The 23,898-nt window shown below is 31.6% G+C and overlaps 2 protein-coding genes and 1 long non-coding RNA gene across 5 annotated transcripts; 2 read left to right on the top strand and 1 right to left on the bottom strand.

Moving 5' to 3' along the window:
* The first annotated feature begins 1,312 nt into the window (after positions 1–1,312).
* On the top strand, positions 1,313–6,459 carry LOG8 (Putative lysine decarboxylase family protein). 3 transcript variants are annotated; one of them, XM_090317939.1, is made up of 8 exons: positions 1,313–2,055; positions 2,256–2,353; positions 2,482–2,512; positions 2,688–2,787; positions 2,929–2,999; positions 3,093–3,236; positions 3,569–3,671; positions 5,858–6,459. In XM_090317939.1, the coding sequence occupies exons 1-7, from the start codon at positions 1,942–1,944 to the stop codon at positions 3,659–3,661; spliced, it is 651 nt and encodes a 216-aa protein (XP_090174065.1). In that variant the 5' UTR covers positions 1,313–1,941; the 3' UTR covers positions 3,662–3,671; positions 5,858–6,459. The 3 variants fall into 3 exon arrangements, with proteins under 3 accessions (XP_090174065.1, XP_038896103.1, XP_038896102.1); XM_039040175.2 differs by lacking the exon at positions 5,858–6,459 and having other exon boundaries at positions 3,569–3,822; XM_039040174.2 differs by lacking the exon at positions 5,858–6,459 and having other exon boundaries at positions 3,093–3,275; positions 3,569–3,822.
* A 1,445-nt stretch (positions 6,460–7,904) lies between these two features.
* Positions 7,905–11,358, bottom strand: LOC120085162 (magnesium transporter, putative (DUF803)). Its single transcript, XM_039041043.2, has 9 exons — positions 11,063–11,358; positions 10,685–10,783; positions 10,127–10,256; positions 9,828–9,916; positions 9,568–9,624; positions 9,420–9,478; positions 8,899–9,019; positions 8,623–8,771; positions 7,905–8,415 (listed from the first exon to the last, which is right to left on the bottom strand). The coding sequence occupies exons 1-9, from the start codon at positions 11,171–11,173 to the stop codon at positions 8,193–8,195; spliced, it is 1,038 nt and encodes a 345-aa protein (XP_038896971.1). The 5' UTR covers positions 11,174–11,358; the 3' UTR covers positions 7,905–8,192.
* Positions 11,359–13,197: 1,839 nt separating this feature from the next.
* Positions 13,198–15,019, top strand: LOC120085146 (uncharacterized). Its single transcript, XR_016532368.1, has 2 exons — positions 13,198–13,803; positions 14,739–15,019. It is a non-coding gene; the product is annotated as an uncharacterized LOC120085146 (long non-coding RNA).
* The last annotated feature ends 8,879 nt before the right edge of the window (positions 15,020–23,898 follow it).

The raw sequence follows: 23,898 nt of genomic DNA, 5'->3' as shown, positions 1-23,898 counted from the left end.
AAAGTTAAACAACTATCAAGATAGTTTTTAAAACACCTTTAAAATTTATTTTGAATAATTATCAAAAGAAGTTCAAATAAAAATGATTTTTTTTTTTAAGAAAACACTTGTTTTTAGTTAATTCAAACAGTCACTTAATATCCAATCGCTTATTTTAAGTTGGTAAAATAAATTATTTATTAATCTATTAAAATTATTTTTTTAATTCTAACTATTCAGTATCATTCTACTTCCAACTTTAAAATCAACTATTATCATGAACATAACTGATGTTCAGAAAAAAAAAATCAAAGTCTGATTTTTCTATACCACAATATTGTACTTATATTATTATTATTATTTTAAAAAATAAAGTCAACAGACCAATTAAAATACAATAATGAAATCTAATATTATAAAAATATATTTCTCATGTAAGTGGTCTAATATATCCTATTAATATAATTTTTTTTTTAGAAAGATAATACATCCCATTAATGACGAAGACAACCACTGTCATGTGACATTTAAAGTCAAATCTGTATAATTGGCATTATGCCCTTAATCACATATAAATACACATTAATTCCACTCAAATACCATCATAATTTTCTTTAGTAATACCTTCTCATCATTTTTAATCATAGCATTTTATGTAGATATATTATAATCTTTTCCAACTTTGTCACGCTCCCAATTTGTATGGGGTGGTTTGATTTTAATGCTATATATATATATATCAATTAATATTTCTTTTAATAAATATAATAATTTATTATCAAATTAATATCGTCATCCTAACAATTAAGTGAAAACAAAACATAATTCAAAATTCAACGACCAATCCAGTAAAATAAGTACAATAAATAGAAACAAAATTAGTTTTAGTTCAAAAGTTGCATAAATCAAATCGGATGGTCAATCAAGAAATGGCAATTTATGTCATATCCGTCTGGAATGATATAAAATGATTATTGATGTCTTATCTACTAAATTATGTCGTGAGTTATATATAATAAAGTATGAGGTTGGCTGGAAAAAAATGAGTGAGAAAAAATTTATAATTCTTTTTTTTTCTCTCTTAAAAAAAAGTGAACGATGTCACTCTCGACAAAATGACCTCTTATATAAATTATTGGCTATATGATACAAAAATGATGGATCTTTTAATATAAAGAAACATCTTCAATTCCTTTTACGAAATCGATTGCAAACAAAGAGATGGAGACAATAATTTGTGTGTAGTAATAATTAATAATCCAACCAGAACAAAAAAGAAGAGAAAAATAAAGAATCTTTATAAGAAAGGAAGAAGCCAAATTAAATGTAAAGCAGAGGAGCCAATTAGAAATCATAGCGTGGCAATTATCAGAATCTTAATTGAAGATGATTATAATGTAATTGGGTCCAATTAAATAGTGAAAAGGAGCCAATTTTACTCGATGCTGGGTCAACTCAAACATCTGTCACCTCCCTTCCTTTCTTCTGCGATCAAAACTTTGCTTTTAGAAGGATTTTGGAGTGATTTGACTCGGGAAATTAAAGGGCAGTTTCCTTTTTTATCTGTTTTAACTCTCAATTCTGAGGTTTAATTTAATTAACTACACTGTGATTATGATCATTGATGAGATGGGCTGCTCTTGTTTTGTTATATAAAGGCCCTCATGGCCATCGTCTGCCTTTCCCAATTATAATTGCCGTTTTTCTCCATTTTTGTTGAAGTTCATCAAATTCAAAACAACCCCTTGTTGTCTTTTTTGAGTAATGATCCTGAAATTCTCTTTTGTTTTGTTTCTCCTTTTTTGGGAAGAGTTTCAATTCTTCGCCATTTAAAAAGGGTATTATACTCTGCAGAAGATACTGCTGCTTCTGCTTTTCTTTTTTTCCATAACCCCTTCTGTTAGTTTTTGCCTTTTCCCAATGTTTCTTTTCGAATTATAATAAGGAACACTTCGATTGTGAATGGAAGAGAGTAATTCAAAAAGCAAGTTCAAGAGGGTTTGCGTCTTCTGCGGCAGCAACTCGGGTCATCGAAAAGTCTTTAGCGATGCTGCTCTTGATTTGGGAAATGAATTGGTTTGTTTCTTCTATAATCCATCTCCACCCTTTTACACTATATTGCTTTTCGATTGCGATTGGGTTTCACTTTCACCATTGATTGCGTTATTAGGAGATGTTTCATTCTTTTCTTACCCTATGTTTCATTGGGGTTTTTTTCAAAAGTCATTTTGCTCTTATTTCCATGGTTCCCATTTACTTAATGCTGTGAATTACAGGTGGAGAGGAAGATTGATTTGGTGTATGGTGGGGGAAGTGTTGGGTTGATGGGCTTGATATCCCAGACCGTATATGATGGAGGCTGCCATGTTCTTGGGTAGGATAGAATCACAATTTGGGCTGTTTTTTATTCGGTGCCTTTCATTGATAATGCAAGACTTGAATGAATTTGAATTTTGAAGTGCACATTAATGAGAATTGTTCTTGATTTTTATTTACATGTAGGGTCATTCCAAAAGCTCTGATGCCCCATGAGGTATAACTTATAAGCTTGTTTTGTTTCTTCATTTAGCTAAACTAGTATTCCTTTTGCTCTTTTATTGTCTCTAGACTCAGAACATGTCTTTATTACAAGTGCTTCACCTATTTTTATCAAAGTACGAAAAAGAAATTGACCACATGTAAATTGTCTTGGATGATGATCCTGGTAGATTTCTGGTCAAACAGTTGGGGAGGTAAGAACGGTTTTGGACATGCATGAGCGCAAAGCTGCGATGGCTCGAGAATCAGACGCTTTTATTGCTCTTCCTGGTAATTTTTATGGAGAATTCATGCCAACAACTTTCTACATAGTTCTACATTATTGCTCAACAGCATTTTGTTTTGCCAATTCATTAGCTTGGAGGATTAGATGTATAGTTTGTTTTGATGTATGATTATTATTTGCAATAGGAGGGTATGGGACGATGGAAGAGCTGTTGGAAATGATAACGTGGGCCCAACTTGGTATCCACAAGAAACCAGTAAGCTTAACCTGTGATAATTCTGTGGTTAAAAGTCTTGTTAGTCTAGCCAACTTTCTTTTAAGCTTGTACTGTGGGCATTACTCTGTGCAGGTCGGCCTGCTTAATGTTGATGGTTACTACAACTCTTTGTTGGCATTATTTGATAATGGCGTGGTAGAAGGTTTCATTAAACCCGTTGCTCGAGAAATTGTGATATCTGCTCCAACAGCAAAGGAACTCATGGAAAAAATGGAGGTATCTGACACCCCCATCCCAGTTTTTACTGAAAGCAGTGTAAGAGAACTGAATAAATATAGAATGAAATGAAACCAAAGCATAGATTCTGACTTTGAAAGTTTTTTTATAAGACTAAGGATCCTGAAGACATTTTCGATAAGATTCGTATATCTTTGAGATCAACGAGTAGATGCTTACTGAAGTGTGATCAATATTTTGTATTGACCTCTAAAATTGACTTGGAAGTTCAATTTTGTATGATATGACGATTACACATCTGGTCTCTTGCCACAATTGTAACTATTCGATAAAGCCATTCTAATTCTGTTTTTGATAATTTTGTTTTCCAGGAACATACTCCTTTCCGTGAAAATGTTGCTCCCCACGAAAGCTGGGAAATGGAGCACCTTGGTGATTATCCGAGCCATGAAAACAAACCTTGACAGATATGTGGTAATGGGACTTCCCTTGAGATTCCTGATGTCATCCATCATCATTTTTAATCATGAATGGAAACCTGTTGTGATGGGGCCATAAGTGGTTCATGATTGTGTACTTGTGTTCTTTGTGATTGGAATTTTAATAAATACCCCTTTCTGTTTAAGAAGTGCTTGGTTTGTGGTCAATCAAAACACCAATCATAATATCTAGTGGACTGGTCACCACTTCTTAAAAGGAAAAGCAAAACAGAGTAAACAAGCATTATTAATGCAGAACTTTCTTTGCACTTTGAAGGCCTAGTCCCACAAATTTGATGTTCTTTGTGGACTTAATTAGGAGAGTTAAAGAAGGCCACATCTTTCAATTAATTGATGAATTCCAAATAATTGAAAGTCGGTTTCATCATTTTGAAAAACGTTTTATTAAATTACATAGACCATCTTGAAAACACCCTTATTTTAAATACAATAGGCACCACATAATTCCCTATGAGTCGATATCAAGCGCCATGCTTTATAACATTTTCTAAAAAAGATAGGGACTAGTCCTTTAATTTGGGCCCAAAAAACTGATGCCCTAGCATTGGGTGCCACTGCCAGGTTGTAGTTGCAGAATTTTGGCCTGGGCTGATAAGAAGTTAAAACAAGCTACCTAACACTTCATAGAGGTCAACATTCCAATAGATTCAATGTTTTTAAATGTCCAAGGCACACTAAGGCGTAATGGTCCTCTAAAGTCTAAGCGTAAAGCGCACAAAAAGGCACGGGCTTTTTTTTTTTTTGTGGGGCGCACTATATATAAAAATATTACATCAAAAAGAGAAAGCAAAGTTGAAATGGAAATATGAAGAAAAAAAAAGACCCTTAACACAAGAAATTTTGCATTTAGGCCTAATAAACTTGATTCTTTTAGTGTATAATGAAGGAAAAGCCTTAATTACTACTATTTTTTAAAAATAATAAAAAAGCTCCAAGATCCAGGGCTTTGAGTCTTGGGGCTTCACAAAAGGCGTGCGCCTGGGACGTGCCTTATTTTGTGAGCCTCGCCTTTCCAAGGTGAGGGTGCCAAACCTGCACCATGGGCCTAGGCGCGCGTTTGAAAGGGCTTTTTAAAACACTGAGTACATTGTAATTTATTTAAACCTTCAGTACTTTAAAAGGCCTTTGTTATACTGAGCTTGAATTGATAAATTTGAATGATTACAATTTACAAATTTAGTAGATTCTTAAACTATTTTGTTTGTGAGAAGAGTGGCAAAATTTTTGGGGAGTTTACCTATTTGCCATATTATCTTGTTGAGTGCTTTTTCTTCTTATAATGGCAGCTTGTAGTTCAACTTGTTTAAAGGTCCATATTTATACTGAGCTTGAATAACAAATTTGAATGGTTTAGATACTTCAGCTGTCTTTCAGTTTGAAAATGAATGGATATAATTTCTTGTGCTCTTTTGGACAAAAGAGAATATATATATCTTTTCCTAATTGTGATGCACAACTCATGAGTTAATAGACACCAATATCAAAGCCGCTTCATCAAGCAGATTCTCAGATAAGACAGGATGAAAGAAAAAGAAATTAACCTATTCCTGTGACTTCCTTTTTTCTCCTATTGCTTTCTTTAGAAAATTAAGTAAATATTGGAATGCCATTTCGTCTGAAACCTGAAAATTTTCAACTTACCTGCAAAAAGCCTCTTTAACTTTACATTAGAAGAGACACCCAGATGTCAATACACTGACCAACCAAATGTATCTGGTCCCAAAACTATAGGAAATCCAATACTCTGTCAACCCTGGAAATCCAGTTCATCATAAGCTAGCTTTATTTGACAAGCTTGGCCTCAAGTCAGTTTGCCAAAGTGTCACATGGGTTTCTCAGGTTATTGTCCATTCCCGCCTCAGGTGTAGGGTTCTTATGTTGTGGGCATCTTTGCAGTAGTCCTATGACGATGTTTTGCTATCAATCACTTGTCTGGTTGTGATTGGAAGAATCATAAACTAAGGAATTTGAAGCTGAAAGCATAGGAAGTGTTTTTGAATGCTGGGTTTGTTTGCATTCCATTTTTTTTTTTTTTCATCATTAAAGAGATGTTGCTAACACAAATTAGTCAGTCAGATGAAATGACACGAGGGGCCTTGAGTGTATTATGTGGTGTAAATGAGAGTTAATGATTTTGGCTGTTAATTCTTCCCTTTTCAGAGGACCCTTTTTTTCTGCTATGAGTCCCCACAGGCTATAGAACTGCTCGCTACTCTACTAGACATGTTTGTTTGCAATAATGGAGATGATGGAAAGCTGAGGTTATCAGATTATGGATTCATCTCCCTCAACTTTGTCCTTGCACTTGCAGATTACAGATATTTCTGTTTTATTTTAGCTGTGTTTTTTTATGAAATGCTGAATGTTATTACCTTCCATGGGTGTTTGAATTATTGGTGTCCCAAGTAGAAAAAAAGGAATGGATTTGATGTTATTGAAAGAAAAAGAAGGAAAGCTGGTTGCTTGGTTGGTTGATTCTTCTGATTATAAACTTAAAGAAATGGCAGAAGCAGAGATTTCTTACTGTTGAACCCATTTTCAAATCATTTCCCACTCTCAGGTGTGGAAACAGGAGGAAATTTCCAAGAGCTTTTGGTGTTTTCCCAATTGTCTATGTTCTCTTGGTTAAGATTCCTCTATCTATCTCTCTGTGAAGAAGTGAGCTTGAAAAGTAAAACTGTTTATTATTCTATTCTTTTACATTTTGGTAAGCACTAGACTACTAGTAGTGCATTTTTCTCTTTATTATCTTGTGTTATTAATTATTGGCTCTGAGATGTCCCCAGTGCTGCCCTCCTAATTGCAGCTTTATTCATAAGCACCCTTCTTATTAATTTCTTTTGTTTTGATCGTTTCTAAAAATTGGTTTGTGTGTGCGCTCAAAGTTATTAAGTTTAAGATACTATTTGGAAATTGGAATGACTTCTTTGAAGTGTTTTTTTTTTTTCTTTAACACTCAGAAAACCATTTCAAACCTGTTCTCTTTTTACCAAAAAGGTATTAAAGTTGAAGCAACCTAAAAAAAAAAAAAAAACCAAATTTTGGAACAAGAGTTGACTTTTCAAAAGCTTAGACTTCAGAGGCTAACATAAAAAATAAGTGATATTTCATGTACTTGTTGAAGTGTTTCTTTTTTTTCTTTTCCCCCTTTTTGGTTGGGGGCTATAGAAAAACATGCACCACTTGATTCAATAAAATTCCCACTTATTTGACTTAATATTGGCTTGTATCTGTTCCACTAGAGAGTAGGGAGTAATCAGCAGTATGTCCAAATTTGTTAGCTGGCATATTTTCTTGACTACCAAGGATAGTACTTTCCAGTTTCCACCATAATTCATAGGTAGGAGCAAACTTCAATAAGAATGTTAAAAGGTGTTTATATTCCAACTTTTTTAAGATTTCCATGCTCTTCGACCAACATTACACCACAACCTTTTCATCATTAAAAATTGAAGTAATTGAAATGAAATTTCATTAATGGAAGAATCATAGTAGGCTTGAATCGCAAACATAATTTGATTACTTTTGATTTCATTTATCTATGGCTTGATCATATTCGGTAACAATCAATAACGGTAAAAATAACAATAAATATGACAATTTCATAATTTTTATACTGTTACATAACAATATCTATAATAGTAACAATAAAGGTAGTGGATCCTACATAAGAGATTAATCGGCCTCCATTTTTTATATTACCATCGACAATTATTATATAACTATTATATTTAAATTTAAAATGTTTTTTGTTTAATAACCAAGACTATAAATGTTTGAATTTAACATATATGAATAATTTTTTTTAGTACATGTATATATATAATTATTCCCTTCTACTAAATAATTTCTCATTAAATTCAAATAACTCATGTGAAATTAATCATTAAAATCATTATTTATTATTATTATTTTTTTTTTTTTTTTTTTTTTGACAAAGTTAAGTTATGCTCATATTGACAAAAACTTTTCAATAGTGGTTATGTAAGAGACTGCATTTTCATACAACTTCAACAAATTGTAACAAAATGAACTAAACAACCAGAATCCATTAAATCTACGTATTTCATGACTGAATTAGATTATACTTATTATCTAAACAGTTGTTTAAATTGGATAAATTTACGATCCAAACTCTGAAGTGCCACACATAAACCGGTCTTGCAGACATCTCAAATGGGTACATCTCTTCATAAATGGACTCATATCAGCATCATCAATTTTCAAAACTTAAATATTGTAATGGGTAAATGGATATTAAAAAATGGTCTTAAACATTGAAACAATCAAATCCAAGGGGATTTCACAATGTCGTTGCCTAAGCAAAAGAAGGTATAATCTTATATATATATATATATATATATATATAAAATCACATTAAAAGTACACCCATGAGAAAGTGGAGTGCATTACCAAATTCCAACTCAGATCCGTATACGTTCGTACCTGGTCTCCCACATTGGTATTGTCTATACATGAACTGTCTTCGTGGTTTTCAAGCGTCAGCCTTTTCTTTTGAAGATAGCATCAAATTTTGCAATGTGGTTGTCTGAATGATTGCACTAGGGCTTGAATCTCTTAAGCGGACAGATGATCCTGATCTATGCCCAAAGTTCCTATCAACACCACTTCGCTTAAAGCGCCGGTATAGCCAAGTAAAACGTCGAATCAGTCTTGAAGAACTCACAAGCAGAATAACACCGACGATGATTAGCAGCCTGTACAGAGAATGTCTTGAATTAATAGGCCAATAGACACAACCTACATATACCAAACTTCTAACACTTTCCAGCCATCTAATGCACCAGAGCCTCAAAACAAGTTCCGTCAGTTATCGTAAACTCGAAAGGTAATTATAGTTTTTCTTTATCAAGTCAAAGTAGCGATGTGGAGTACACAGGACGAGGTATGTATTTCTAGTTTACCATCCTAGCAGAAGGAGAAGGCGGCCAGTTGGTGACGAGGGCAATTCTTCACCCAGAGCAAGCATACCAGCAACAACACCAGTGATGATCGATGCCACAGCAGCACATGTAGACACCACAATTGCCCTCCCATGTTTTAGTCCTCGAGTCTACTAAAAAAAAAAAACAACATTATTATGAACTAGAATAACACAGGCAAAAGCTGTCAATAAAACAATGAACATTAGATGCAAAACAGAATCGTAAAGAGATCAAATCACCAAGCATTTGAAGTACCTGATAGTAAAATCCTGTAGCACTGCAACAAATACTTATCAGGATGCATATGGGAACCAATATTTCATGGAACCCCTGCTCCAAAAATAAGAATCCCATCTTTGATATTACAGACGCCATCCTGCAATTGCAGATTTAACTTGTGATGTTTTGCTATTATGAACCTAGAAAGCTGATCGGATTATTTCCCTTTCAACAGGTTGCATGGAAATAGTTCTATGTATTTATGCCACATATGTGTAGAAGACTAACAATTCCCCAACATCATGGACACTCGAACAGTATACAGACAACCATAACAATGATTATTCGAAATTCCTCTTTTCATTGTCTAGTCCATCCTGAACGTCAAAATAAAAGCTGGCTAAGATTCAATTTAAAACAAACTAAGATATCACCACAATCAGGCAGGAGCTATAATTCCTCCCAGTGAAGCAAAGTTCTAGTTCCTAATAGTCATCCTCAACCTTAATGATTGCAATGTAATCCATCAAGTAAAAGACTGCAAGCCAGAACATTACCCAAACAAAATGCCAGATTCCAAGCCATATATTATTTCTTCAACAACTTCAAATTCCATCTGCAACATATACATATATGTCATATTATTTTTTTGGGAGGACAAGAAAACAATTGAAATGTCAATATAAAAGAAAAGCAAGAATTTACCAACTCTTGTTCTCTCCTTTGGCGTTTGTAGAAATGAAGCCATCCATTTAGAAGAATCTGTTAAACACACACGTACCCAATCATTTCTAGATGTCAGTATATTCATCTTTTACAGCTTATTGATAATTCACAAAATACTAGTATGCTATATTTGTTCCTGCAAGCAAGACCATAAAACTTCTAACATAAAAGGCCTTATCTAGTTTACATGGCCAGAGATTTTTATAAAATATCAGGTTATAATAATATAAGATACCTACAAACAAGATGGTCATGATGAATGCTAGCCATGGCAAATGAAAAACTGATATCGCAGATGCCTTTTGCTCCTCACCTCCGGCACCAACCCCTAGAAATGGGGAAAAAAACCAAAAAAAGGAAATGGATAACTAAATTACAAAAGTATGCTAGAAAGATGAAGATTCATAAAACAGTTGAGATACAAGACATGACCAAACCTGAAATGCATAAAACAAAAATTTAAAGACAAGAAAGGGAAAATAATATGAAAGATATCAAACAATAACTAGATTAAGACACAAAGGTGAACTTACATTACCTATGGTGCCAATGCCAGCAAGCATAATCCCCATCCAATCAACGACATTCATAATTTCCTTCAGATAAAAATGTGAGAATATAGAGAGGATGGCAAGTCCACACCCAGAAACTGGTTGAATTATAGAAACCTGAAAAACATAAATTAGAAAGGAAATGCATTTTTCTGAGAATAAAATGCACGTAACAACATACATTGACAGAACTGTATAAATTGTCCTGTGAGGTACGGATTCTTGGGGAAAACGTAAACTATAAAACGGTTTTGTAACATCAAATTAGAGATGAAATATTTAGAATCTTTGATTACATGTTATTATTTTCATAAAGATAGATATGATATAATAAATACGACAAAAGGAGTCAATTAGCCATCAAAACATCAATTGATATCTCCATCAGATGTAGCCTGTGGGGAGGTTACAAGGGCGCCCTAAATTCATCTAGATCTCAGAAAAAACAGCCTATGCGCTTAATAATGCAAATATCCAATCATCCAATGCCAATGAAAAAAAAAACGAAAAGAAAATGGCGTATGTAGCTGAATAAAAAGACTTACAGGGGCGAGGGATAGCGCTCTCAGCATTAAAATGGCTCCAAATATATCCATCAGAAAACCAATTATCCAAGTTTTGTTAAAAGCGTAAGCCCTTATCACCTATATAACACAAACAATCAGAGAGAATTCATAATTTCATTCAGGAAATTCGCCAAAAGAAAGAGTTTATAATCAGGATAAAATCCGGAAATATTCACTCAAATCCCCAATGAAATTCGAAGATTGAAAATCAAATAAGATCAACATCAAAGAAACACAATACGACTAGCGATCGGGCAGTTCAAGGGAGAAAAAGAAAACGAATCGCATGAAATTAAATGACCTAAAAGGAAATGTGGAAAGAAAAAAACGTAACAGATAGAAAAGGAGAAAGTGTACCTTGAGCTTGAAAGAGAGAGGAGGAAGAATGACGGTGCCCTTCTTCTGAAGAATTTTGCCGATATTGTTGCCGGCGGCGGCGGCCAAGGTTAAACAAATCGGTTCCCACATATCTTCGTTGAAAACCCAAAAATTGAAACCCAGAGAGCAAAAGAAACAGAGAAATCGGGAAGAAGAAATCAAGAAATCGGAGGAAGAATTACGATTTACGTTAGAGCATTGCCTCGAAATTTTTGCGCCAACGACAGAATTTTGTCTTTTCGCCTTCTGCTTTCGCTCGTATTTCTAACAAAACCAGACCCGCCAAGAAAGCCCATGGGATCTAATCACGTGCGGCTCAGATGTTCCTCCATCCTTTTTCCCTGCCCCACGTGCCAACTTTTTATTGGCTGTTCAGGGTTAGTTTCTTCTTATCAGCTATCTCTTCTCTATATTTTAACCCTCTCTCTTTCGTCCTCTAATTAAAGTTGCATGTTAAAATAGGAGGTTTCACTTTCACGGGTTATTTTGGTAGTCAAATCAAATCGGGTTCGATTTTTTAAACTCAATTCCATTTTCAAATTCAAAATTTAACCCAATCGAGAATAATTTCAAATCAAACCAAATCAATACTTAAAAGTAAAAATTAAATTTTCGGTTCCATTTGATTTTGATATTTATCTTGATTTGGTTGATTTCTGAATTCACTTTTGGGTTAAATTGTCACGATGTGATAAAATTAAAATAAATTGTCCATATGACCTACCACGCTCAAAATTTAAGAAGTGGTATCTAATAACTTAAATTAGCATAATTTTCTTCCAATATAAATAGACGTTTTTTAAAATTAAAAAATATGTTTAACAGAACTTTAATTCAATGACAAACTTGTAACAATAAAAGTGTCTCCCTATTAGGAGAGAAGTTAATTGACATGGACTTTTCAAGGGTTAGAATACAATTCAAAGAATTATCACATGATCATGATTTTATTGAGTGGAATTAATTGGAGGTAGTAGGATTTGAACAACAGATCTCGTGGTTACTGACACACTCGTATATCACGGTTTGACATATGATCACGATTTTAAATTTAAGTCGATAGGTTGATATTTCTATATATCCATTATCCATAAATTTGACATCCACATATTGTAAAAATCTATTCAAGTTACAAGTTCCTCCATTAATTTTTATATTTATTATATCAAAATTTAAAATGTGCGAAAATCAAAATAGGGTCTAATTTTAAATTTTATATCCAATAGTTTTTTAAACATTATACATATAATAGACTTGATGATACATTCAATTTTAAATTACTCACATACTTATATATTAGCCTAACACAAAATTTAAAGTTTTAGATATGGGAATGTTATTATTAACACATAAATTTTTGTGTTTAAATTCTATTTTCAGTTTTTAACTTTGAATATTGTTCTATTTTGACTTTTAAATTTTTAGAATTATCTATTTTAGTTCTTCAACTTAAAAAAAAATGCTTATTTTGGTTACTACTATTGAATTTTTTGTTAACTTTTTAACAAAATAGCCAGATGATTTGTATTTTTGGTAACTAAACTACCAAAAGAGTTAATCACAGTAAAAAAATATACGGTTTCAATATTGAATAAGATGGTAAAGCGATTTTGTAATGGATAATTTGAAAGTCATTTTTCGTTCAAAATTTTGGTCGTTTACTATTTTGATGTGTTGGTAGTTGACATTTTGCTTCATTTTCATCTTTCTCAGCCAAAAAATACACGCCACCTCACATTTTCATTTAAATTTTAATAAAATTGTAACTACAAGGACTAGAATAAATACTTTCTAAAAGTGCAAGAACTAAAATGAAAGTTTTTAAAAGTTTAAGGATCAAAATACATTAAGATTAAAAGTTGAAAAATCCAAATAGAATTTAAATATAAATTTTTTATTATTGACTCTTCTTCCGCGAGGAAAAGGAAAAAAAGAATTTGAATATTTATTCTATACCCAATTCCTAAACAAATATTACTGAATTTATTTTTTATTTTTTCGAATAAGCCACCGGAAGTCGAGCTAAATCATCTTCTTGCCAAAAACAAAGTTGACCATAAATCAACGATTTGAATTTTGAAATAAAAGCAGCAGTAAAATTCCCTACACTCATTGCAAATTGCGAAGAACACGCCACCGAAAATCAATTCCAAAAGTCAGCCGAGCAACAAGAAAAGTAAGAATATCCCAAACAGAAACCAAAAGAAAAAACAAGCTCCAGTCCCCTTCATTCCCCAAATTTGACCCTACATTTTTCCATCATTCCCTTCTCCCAGTGTTGTCCTCTTCAAATTCGCTCTATGACTTCTTTTCCCCTTATAGATTAACCCCTCAAATCTTCTCCCTCTCTCCCAATCTCCCATGGAAGATTACAGGTCAAATGGAAATGGGTTCACTGGAGAGAACAATACAGAGTTCAACTATGCCCCAAACCCTCGAAACGCTTACGAATTGCGATCATATTCTGCATCTTATGCACAAACCCAGATGGAAATCAGGGATTCCCAGTTCAAGAAAGGGAAAACCCCTTCTGAGTCTGTCTCGAAATCTTGGAGTTTCTCGGACCCTGAATTTCAGAGGAAGAAGAGGGTTGCTAACTACAAGATGTATTCTGTTGAAGGCAAAATGAAGGGCTCTTTCAGAAACAGTTTTAGATGGCTTAAACGCAAATGCGAACAGGTCGTTTATGGCTGGTGGTGATTCATTTGGATTTGGCTATGGTGGGTCTTGTTTCTCTCTAATCTTTTCAAGTGCTTTCTTGCAAGTATTGGTGAATCTTTTTTTTCAGTTGTAGTTACAAGAAACTTGGAAAATTAATGGTATCATAGTTCTTGATGATACTTCTGTTGTATGCCTATGATTTGATTAAAAGAGAGGAAAAGAAAGAGGAGTTTGAGCAATTGTATTGTTCATCTTGCTAGAATATTCATTTGTTACTGTTTAGTAGAGGGGATTCTAATGGGAGCTTGTGTTGGAAGAAGAATACATTGGATTCTATGTAAGGTTGGTTATCTTTCAAGAATTGAAACTTCATATCTTCCATTTATCTTTACCTACGTTTGCATTGTACAACTCTTTTTGAAATTTTGTGAACTGGGATTTCTTGTGGACTGAACAGAAGTGCCTTTGATTTTAGCAGCCTGGTATGGTAGTTGAGAGTTTTATAGCTTGATGACTAACTAATTCAATGATTTGGATTTCAAACAACATGCTTCTGTTTAGAATGTGTGAAGAGAAGGTTTTTAGAGTTTTGAGGCTACTTTGGAATTGTGTAGTTGGATAGAAACATCAGTCCCATATGGTGGTTAGAAGTGGTTAAACTCCTTGGTTTATAAGTTAGGACAAAATTTCCATTGGTTGGCTTGTTTGGTTGAATCTAGAAACAAAATCATACCGGCTTTGGACTATATCATATCTTGATCGATCATGGAGAGATGTGTTGTCTTAACATTACATGAGTGATTAGAAATTAGAATCATGTGTGTTTTAGTTTCTTATCTTTAATTGCTTGAAGTAGTTTTCTTGCTAGGTTTTTGAGTTGGTCTGCAGTTTTTTTACATACCATTGTTCATCAAAACCATTTAGATATTGTTTCAAGTTTTGGAACTCATTGTTGAAAGGTTAGAACCGAAATGAATGCTCGAACCTGTGACAGGGATTGGCAGATTGGCAGGGACGTTGAACTCGCCACAACAAGTAGAGTATTGTGTTCAACGGCGATAATGAACCTGAACACCGACATTACCTAAAACGTAAACCAGTTCGACCACATAGTTCAAGTCATTTCACTCTTTGGTTTGATGGTACTGAGAGAATTGCTTTACACAGTTAAATAAAACCATTGGTTTCTTGCCTTGAACTCTGCATCTTCAGATTTTATAATATTGACTGTGTTATTTATTCATTAGTAGAAATCATCTGAGCAAGATTCTTCAATTTGTCCAATAATTTTCTGCCTATTGCTGCTGTTTGTTCATATTCTTGAGCATCAATTGAAGTTTCAATCGGGCTAATAAGTCATGAATTCAATTTATGGTGGCCACATGTTAGGATTTAATATCCCACGAGTTTTCTTGACGCTGAAATGTTGTAGGATTAGACGGGTTATCCCTTGAGATTAGTCGAGATGCGCGTAAGTTGATCTATACACTCACGGATATCTAAAAAAAACTGAAGTTTCAATCAACAAAATGTTTAGGTGGGCTTCAAACTCACATTCCATCTTTCTTTTATCACCTCTTGAAATGTACAGATAAAGAAATCCAACATTATATATATATATATATATTTGGCATAACTCTCTTCCCCCTCATTTCCTCAAAGAATGAATTTTTTTAAAAATAACTTTTTGTTTGTTTTAAAATTAGATTTAAAACACTGTGATGGGATTGCTTGTAATAAACATTTATGACTATTTACCAATTTATAAATCTAAGAGGAAGAATAAAATTCTTTTTAAACAAAAAAATCTAAAATAAAAATATTGTTTAAAAATAAATTCTGAAAAATTTTCTAACCAAATAATTGAAAAAATGATATGGAGTTGTGGAATATCACTGTGGTTGTCATTTGGATGATTTGTTTGGAATTTTGTTACTTATTTATTAAAATATCAAAGGGTTAGCAAATTTTTGCCTGGCAATAGCTGAGTCAGCAACATCAATTAGCAATTTGGACTTGAAACTTTGAGACTAAGAGATTGGTCTGGGCCAAATTGGGCCTGTTTCTAGCTTGTTTTAGGCCCATTTCCAATAATGGAAGTGAAGCCCACTGCAATTGTCATCCTCCTGTAGGAATGACAATAAAGGATGGAAGCTTAGGGCACCTTTACTTAAATAGAGAGAATGAGAATTGGAGATAAAATTTAGGAGAAAAATAAATTTATAAAATTGTAGTTGATGTAAAATTAGAGAGAAAATTTGGAGTTGTATTCATTAAGACTCATAACTAATAATTGCATTAGTTTAAATTATAGACTTTTGACATCAATTTAAACCCTTTGTCATAATTTTGTTTTAAATTTTTGTTGATGTATAACTTTCTCGTGTATATAAACATCTTTAAATGAAAAATTAGTATTAAATTTAAAAGAAATATATTAATTAAATAAGTAGCAGCAGTTTTTTCATTAAATTTGAAAGATTTTTCATTGCTCATCTTCCTCTCTATATTATCTCTATCTATTTAGAAATAATTATTGGAAAATTTTTCTTTCTATTTTAGTATAACGTTTGGAGAAAAATAATTTTATTTTTTTTATTTTAAATAGAATTGAGTAAAAATAGATATAATTCTTTAATAAATAATCTAAATTAATTCACTCATGAAAGTTTAAGGTTATGCACAATTTTAAATTAATTAGTCTTTATTCTTTTTTTATTATTATTAATTTTATAAGATAAATAAAAAAGTAAAATTTACTCTCAATTTGTGGGTCTTAGATAACAAAATTGAGAATCATTCTTATTATATGGTGAAAAATATCATTATAATATTCCTGACCTTGATGGGTCCACAACTTTTTTTTTTAATTTTTAATTTCAATTATTGTATTTGTTTATGCTTTTGGTAGGTTTTATCAATTTAATATTGATTCTCATTTTGTACAATGTTAGTGACAATGAATTAATTGTTTTTCCAATTCCAATTTAAACAAATTTCTGATTTTCTCTCATCCGCTTCAAGTAAATATTAGCTCAACCTAGAGATAATGGCTACCCACATGGATAAGCTGTGGAATTTTATATATCAAAGAAAAAACTTACAAATAAATATAGAAATTCAAACCTATTCACTTTTGAAACTTTCATTTACCCTACTCTTCACTATTTTTTTTTTTTTAAAAAAAAATCAAATACTACCATATTATTTAACTCCCCAGTATTGTTTGTAGTCATCTATATACTTTCCTTGGTATATTTTTATTCTTTTCAGTTCAATAACATATGTGTCGAATTGATTCAAATCTTTGACCTCTTAAATTTAGACCTAACATTTAAGTTATAATTTTTTTTTTTTTTTGTTTCATTAACGAACTCAGCTTGTTTACTTTGGAAAAATGGTCAATAATTTTTATAATCAATACATTTCTTTAAAAATTGTAAATTCAATACTCTTTATGTCTCTAAGTTTTTACCCTAATTTTGTTAGAGAAACAAAAGATATAATTTAATTAAAGAAAATGCATATGAAAATGGTTTTTTTAACCTTTCAATCAAAATAAAGCTAAAAATCATAGCCAAAGTAAACATAGTTCAAGAACTTAAAATTAAAGGATGAAAATATTCGTCGATATATCGATATATTCATAAATCGAAGATTTTGAATATTGATATTAAATATTCATAGATATCTTCAACATATTTTATTAAAACCCGTAAAACATGAAAAAAATCATCTATTTAGTATAATAAGAGTAAAAACAATTTAATTATTGACCTAAATAAATTTTTTAAGCCCCATTTGTTAATCATTTTTTTTTTGTTTTTTTTTTAAATTAAGTCTATGTATACTACTTTCACCCCAAAATTTTTTCTTTTGTTATCTATTTTTTACCGATAGTTTAAAAAACCAAGCCAAATTTTGTAAACTAAAAAAAATAACTTTCAAAAATTTATTTTTATTTTTAAAATTTGGCTAAGAATTTGTACTTATAAAATGCAAAATATAGATGAAATAGATTTAATTTTAAAAAATAAAAATAAAAAACAAAATGTCTACTAAACGGGATCTTAAATTTCGTGATTTATAGAAATTTTGTCAATATATCTATAAAATTAAAATGTCGATACCGATGTTTTAATCATTTTCTATAATATGTGTTGGCGACCATAAGATTTATGGTTGAAATCTTTTTACCTTGTTGAAAAAAAAAGCAAAAAGAAAATCATCAAGAATATTTTTTTTAGATGGATAATATAAATTTGATGGGAATTACACCATGGTGATGTTAGTGATGGAAAAATTTTCATTGTGATTGGTTCATCTCCATAGTGATGAAGAAGATGTTAACTGAGAACCAATAAGGAGATGAAACATGAACGGGTAGGAAAAATGGATGGTGGGCGGGAGACAGTAGAGGGAGTGACAGCGGCAGCCGATGTGTGGCGGTGCGGCAGGCGGTGCAGGGCGGGCAGTTGCATGGCGTCAACTGTCAGAAATGCATGCGTCCGCCATAGCCAGTAACAATTTTATCCAGAGCGACACCTAATTTGAATATGTGCCCATATCTTTGACTGCACCATCATCATCTTATGTGCCCATTATTTCTCACTATTCCCCCCTTCCATTTTCCCATATTTCAATGTCATTTTCTATTTGGCCTTTTCCATCTCCCTCTAATATTCCCTTTTATCTATATTCATGTAGCATCATACACAACATATATGACTTATTTTTTCATAAGGTTTTCATGGACAATATAAATGCTACGTGTAGGACAATGAATCTCTCCCCAATTTTCACATTAATTCTTATGCCATAAAGTAAAAAAAAAAATCCATTGACAAAATATATATATATATATATAACCTCATATATCTTATAAAGATTGTGACCCTCAACAAACCTCATTGAAATGGTACCTCTCTTTAGATTTACCATTCTCGAGTTAGATAATTTTTCTTGTTTATAGTCGAAAATACTTGTTTAAGTTTCATGACTCTATATCATATTAAGTAAACATGAATATTTCATCAAAAGGATAACTCACTTATCTTATAAAAAAATGGTGAGGTCTCTTTATCTTTGAGATGTAATCGCACACCCAACAATATTTTTACGTTAAACATACATCCTCTCAAAATAGTGATCTATTCATCCCACTCTCATCAGATCGAGCATACCCAACCACCAGTGTGTCGATAAATTAAAACTCAATCATCGGTAAAAAGGTAGGTTGTAGGGGTATAATTAAAACCAAGGAACCCTATGGTTGATGGGGGTATGTTGGGTTAGTTAAAATTGTGAGACAGAATTAGAATATAAAGTAAGTATAGATTTAGATGATTTTATTTTGGGTATCTGTAAAAGGAGAGAAGGGTAGACAATAGTTGAGAGAAAGAGGAACAAAAATATAGGTCTCACATCACATGTTCTAGAGAAATGAAAAAATTCCCACTTCACTCGTTGGTCCCTGAGTGTGTGTGTGTGAATCTTAAAGGAAAAAGGGAAAAATAATGGAGAGAAGAAGCCCTAACCACAGAATATGGAAAGTTTTAGGACCACAAATAGAATGATTCTTCATAAAGAAAGAAAAGCCAATAATAATAATAATTGATATATATATATATATATATATATGTGTGTGTGTGTGTGTGTGTGGCCATTATCGTCATCATCATATTGATTCTAGTGGGTGGGGATCCTTTGGGTTTCCTCTAAACCCAACCCAAAGCCATATACTTTTGATTTAATTTTATTATTATTTTGTGTGGGCATATATTGGCCCCCCACGTTCTGGACTCGCATGGCCTGTACCCTGTAGCCGAAAGTGCATGCGGGCAGAGTTATCAAAATGCCCCCATATATATTGCCAACTCTGCCTCCATTTAGGGTTACCAAATTAGTTGCCTTTCCCATTTTGCCCCCCCCCACCCTTCTTTTATTTCTCATTTAATGTTGCTCATATATATAATCTTCATTTTCCTACCTTGTATAATTCATTAGATAAGACACTAGTTATCATTTTACGTTACTTGTCGTGGTATCCATTGCCTTGAAATTTCAGCATGATCTTAGTGTGAACCGTTAATGTCAGTTGCTCTCTAAGATTAATACAAAACCCTCCTCGACCGTGTACTCTAAGAGAGAGAGAGTTAGAACCAAAAAATGTAGAAGAAGAAAGATGATCGTTCCTATGGTTTAGATATGGCTTCTAGTTTCTGAAGAGGAAAAACAAAACCGTCCCATATTTGGAGGAAATGAATTTTTTCCAAATCTGAAATTATTCTAATGAGGTGCATGCTCGAGGTGGGTGTTGTGTTAACCTTGGAAGTAACTACCATTAACGATTTGCACGATATCGTGTTGAATTTTCTTTCACTGCAGTAGATTCCATGATACAATGCTTTCGATCTGGAATTGTCGACACCTGACATTTTAAAGATCGATTGTTCAATCCCTTGGTCTAACTGATTTACTAAGTTTAAATCATATAGAGAGATCGGATTATAAATTTTCAAATCATAGGGATTAAATTGAAACTAAAATAAAACCATGATCTAAAACGACTTAATTATGAGGGCGCTAAGGATCAATCTAAAACAAATCAATTATGTATCATTTTTGGATAAGGACATGATGAGGACACTAAAGATATGTCAATCTAGTTGAGATGTTTTCATGCGCCTCCTGATCCCACAATCTCTAGCACTTCTTTTCAAGAGAAAAAGAAAAACTTAATTAATTTCTCATTTAAAGTGGGTATATAATCTTTCTTTTCGAAAACTAGCTATTCACTAATTGACTAAAAAACGTAAGTTGAAGAGGAAATAACATAATAGAGATCATTTGAATATATGATCATCTACTCTTATATCATATTAAATCACTAATTAATTAAAAAAATCTTAAAAGTGATGGAGAAAGATAAAAGAAAAAAAACCTCAAATTGAAACTAGAAGTTTTAAAAGGATTAAATTGAAGTAAGATAAAACGGTGGACTAAAACGGCTTAATAGATGCTCTTTGTCCATTTGTCCCTTTTTACTTAGCTTAGCCTCCATTATTAATTGCTAATTCAAAGTGGGTATAATCTTTTTTTTTCCCCGAAAATAAATTTAAAAAAATGTGTCCTTTATTATTATTTGTTTGAGAAGTTGGCTGTTGGGGAAGAATAATCATGATATGTGTCTCTACGCAAGCATTCTCTCATTTCCCACTATCCAAAAACGGAAATCCTACCATGAAAACTTCACACACACTTTCCCCTTTCGGAAAATCAACCCCCTCTTCTTAATTTCTCCAAATTCTAAAAATCCATACCAAAAAAATTTGTAAATTTTCATTATATTTGAAAAAAAAAAAAAAAAAAAAAACGGCTTCTCTCAATCCATCAATGATAATGTAAAAAGTGGGCTTGGTTGATTCATTATGAGTTGTGGAGTCCACTTTTACATATTGTTACTGGGTATGGTAATTATAATCAATCTGCTACATTTATTATTACTTTTACCTTTACCGTTGGAGTCAAGTAGTAACTATAATAGTAAAATATGACATATTCATAATTCTATCAATGAATCTCATTTCGATTACATTAAGGTCTAAAATCAATTTATGAAATGAAGTTAAATGAGCCAAGTGTCATAATATTTTGGAAATGAAGTGAAATTATTATTATTATTTTTAAAGGGCATCTCTGCAAAAATGTACCACGCAGTCGCATGCATTTGCTGCAAAAATTTAAAATAAAAAAATAAAAAAAATAGTCAACGATTCTTTGCTTTATGAGGTGATTGGATTAATAAATTGTAAAGCATATATACTTTAGCGCCGTTGCGTGGCCTTCTCCCTTCTGTTTAAATCTTATTGGTTCATTCATTGCATCTTCCTTTCTTTTACTTTTCTTTTCATTTTCTTAATCCTTCTTTAAAGCTAATTGCTTCTTACTTTTTTAACTTAATACGCACTTTAATCCCCACATTTAATCTCAATTATGTGATCGGTGGGCATCAAATGTTATCTTCTTTACTTTACCATCATTTTTTATACTATTAATCAGCTCCCCCAATATGTAATTATGCATTTAATATCACTATATTCATTTCTTTTTATTCAATTCAGTATTAATATTAATTTAGTACACCATCCTAATCAACATACCAACCTTCCTTTTCACATATATATATACCTTAATTGACTTGTATTGTATTCTTTCATGTTGGAGGTTCAAATCTTCATACTCCGTTATTATTGTATTTGGAAAAACATGCTTAATTTTGCGACTCAATTAAACTTAGAACCATTTTAATGGGTTAAAATCAACAACGAATAAGCATTTCATCATTTTAAAATAAGTTCATTGTTATTAAAAGAGAAACTTATTCATCTATATCTATACTATATTGAAAAAGATTATAAGGGAGAATTTTCTCATTCCCTTTTTGCCCTTATATATTTTAAAAATTCCCTTCTTGCCCTCATAACTAATTAGGTGGCCCTTCAACCAATATTGTATCTCTTAGCTTTAAACGTATTTGATGTGTTGGTTAATGTGGAAGAGTCACATCTATTTGGATTTGATGATGATGAGACACAACTCTCTTATTGAAAGTGTGTGGGTGTGTGATATACCTTTGAAAAAAAAAAAATTGATGGCCAATTAATGCATTACATTGTCGGTGCAAATTTTCAATTTCCTAAATGATCAGAGAAGAAGTAAAATCTTTCAAGAAATTATGTAGACTAAAAACGAGGCTTTGAAAATTTATAAACTCATTTTAGAGGTATTGTTATCTATCTTATGACTAAATTCGTAATGTGCTTTAAGAAGTTTTTTAAGGTGAAAAGTTTACCTTGAAGATGTTCTTTTGTTAGAAAAGGAAAAAGAAATAGAAGAATTAAGATGAGATTTAAGTTTAGTAGAAAAATGGATGTAGTGTTTCATCTCATGACTCATGAGTCACATGTTCCTTCCCAACAACCATTTTTTCTATTCCCACTAGAGTAACAAAGAAAAGAGTAACATATCTATAAATATCTAGAGAAAGAGAGTATTGAACCGACCTATGATGGTACGATTTTGGCTAATTATCGATGACTTCAAAGTTCAATCATACTCTTATGTTTATTTTGCTTTGTTGGAAGATGTTCATATAAAAGAAATTTTTAGATGTTAAGTAGATATGGAGAGAGGAGTAGAAAAATTTAGGAAAATATTCCCTAAAAATAGTTTAATATTTTTTAATTTAAAAATCTCAACCAACTATTTTTTTCCTCTTTTTTCTTAATCTAATTTCATTATATTCATTCTCCTATATTTAATTTTTTTAATACTTTTTTTAATTAAATACTTATTGAATTATTTTTAGAAAATGTCAATATATGTAGTTCTTATATAAATTTTTATTTCTTTTTTTTTATAAGCCGTATACAACAATTACTCATAATATAAGGTAAGATATTATGTCATATTTATTTATATGAGTTAATATATAATTTTTAGTTTAATTACATTATCTTTATGTATTTTCACTAAACTCATCTATTTTTTTTTTATTTTTTTTTCCATTTCGATCCCTTTTCCCTTCCCAACGACCATTTCTTCTATCCCACTAGAATGACAAAGAGAAGAGTAACGTATTTGCAAATACTTAGTGAAAGAGAGTATTGAACCGACCTTTGGTGCAATTTTGGCCCATTATAGATGATTTCAAAGTTTAATCGGGTTTTATGTTTATTTTATTTTGTTAGAAGATGTTCGTATAAAACAATTTAATGTTTTTTAATTTGAAAATCCTAACTAATGAATTTTTTCCTCTCTTTTCATAATCTAATTTCATTATATTTATTCTTCGTTCATTCTTATGATGGATATTTAATTTGTTTAATACTTTTTTCAACTGCATACTTATTAAATTATTTTAAAGAAATGTCAATGTCCGTAATTCTTATATAAAGTATTTATTTATTTTTCTCTGTAAGCCAGTTTATTAGAAGAAATCACACAACAATCACTCAAGAAGTAGTATATTCTATTATGTCACATTTATTTATTCGAGTTACTATATAAGTTTTAGTTTAATTACATCATCTTTATGTATTTTCACTAAACTCATCTATCTTTTCATTTTGATCTCTTTTTCCTTTCAAATT

Source organism: Benincasa hispida, chromosome 9 (genome assembly GCF_027475165.1).
Source record: "Benincasa hispida cultivar pf3 chromosome 9, pf3_genome.v1.1, whole genome shotgun sequence".
NCBI lineage: Eukaryota > Viridiplantae > Streptophyta > Magnoliopsida > Cucurbitales > Cucurbitaceae > Benincasa > Benincasa hispida.
Note: the sequence above shows the minus strand (reverse complement) of the source record. Positions and strands in the feature narration are given on the sequence as shown.

What these genes read in the sequence shown, in the direction of transcription:
- LOG8 (XM_039040174.2), top strand. Translation starts at nt 1,942, where the DNA reads ATGGAAGAGAGTAATTCAAAAAGCAAGTTCAAGAGGGTTTGCGTCTTC. An exon ending in GGAGGCTGCCATGTTCTTGG is followed by an intron (nt 2,354 to 2,481) that starts GTAGGATAGAAT and finishes ATTTACATGTAG; the next exon opens with GGTCATTCCAAAAGCTCTGA. An exon ending in AAGCTCTGATGCCCCATGAG is followed by an intron (nt 2,513 to 2,687) that starts GTATAACTTATA and finishes TGATCCTGGTAG; the next exon opens with ATTTCTGGTCAAACAGTTGG.
- LOC120085162 (XM_039041043.2), bottom strand. Translation starts at nt 11,173, where the DNA reads ATGTGGGAACCGATTTGTTTAACCTTGGCCGCCGCCGCCGGCAACAAT. An exon ending in TCATCATGACCATCTTGTTT is followed by an intron (nt 9,625 to 9,827) that starts GTAGGTATCTTA and finishes TGTGTTTAACAG; the next exon opens with ATTCTTCTAAATGGATGGCT. An exon ending in CTACAGGATTTTACTATCAG is followed by an intron (nt 8,772 to 8,898) that starts GTACTTCAAATG and finishes TTTTTTTAGTAG; the next exon opens with ACTCGAGGACTAAAACATGG.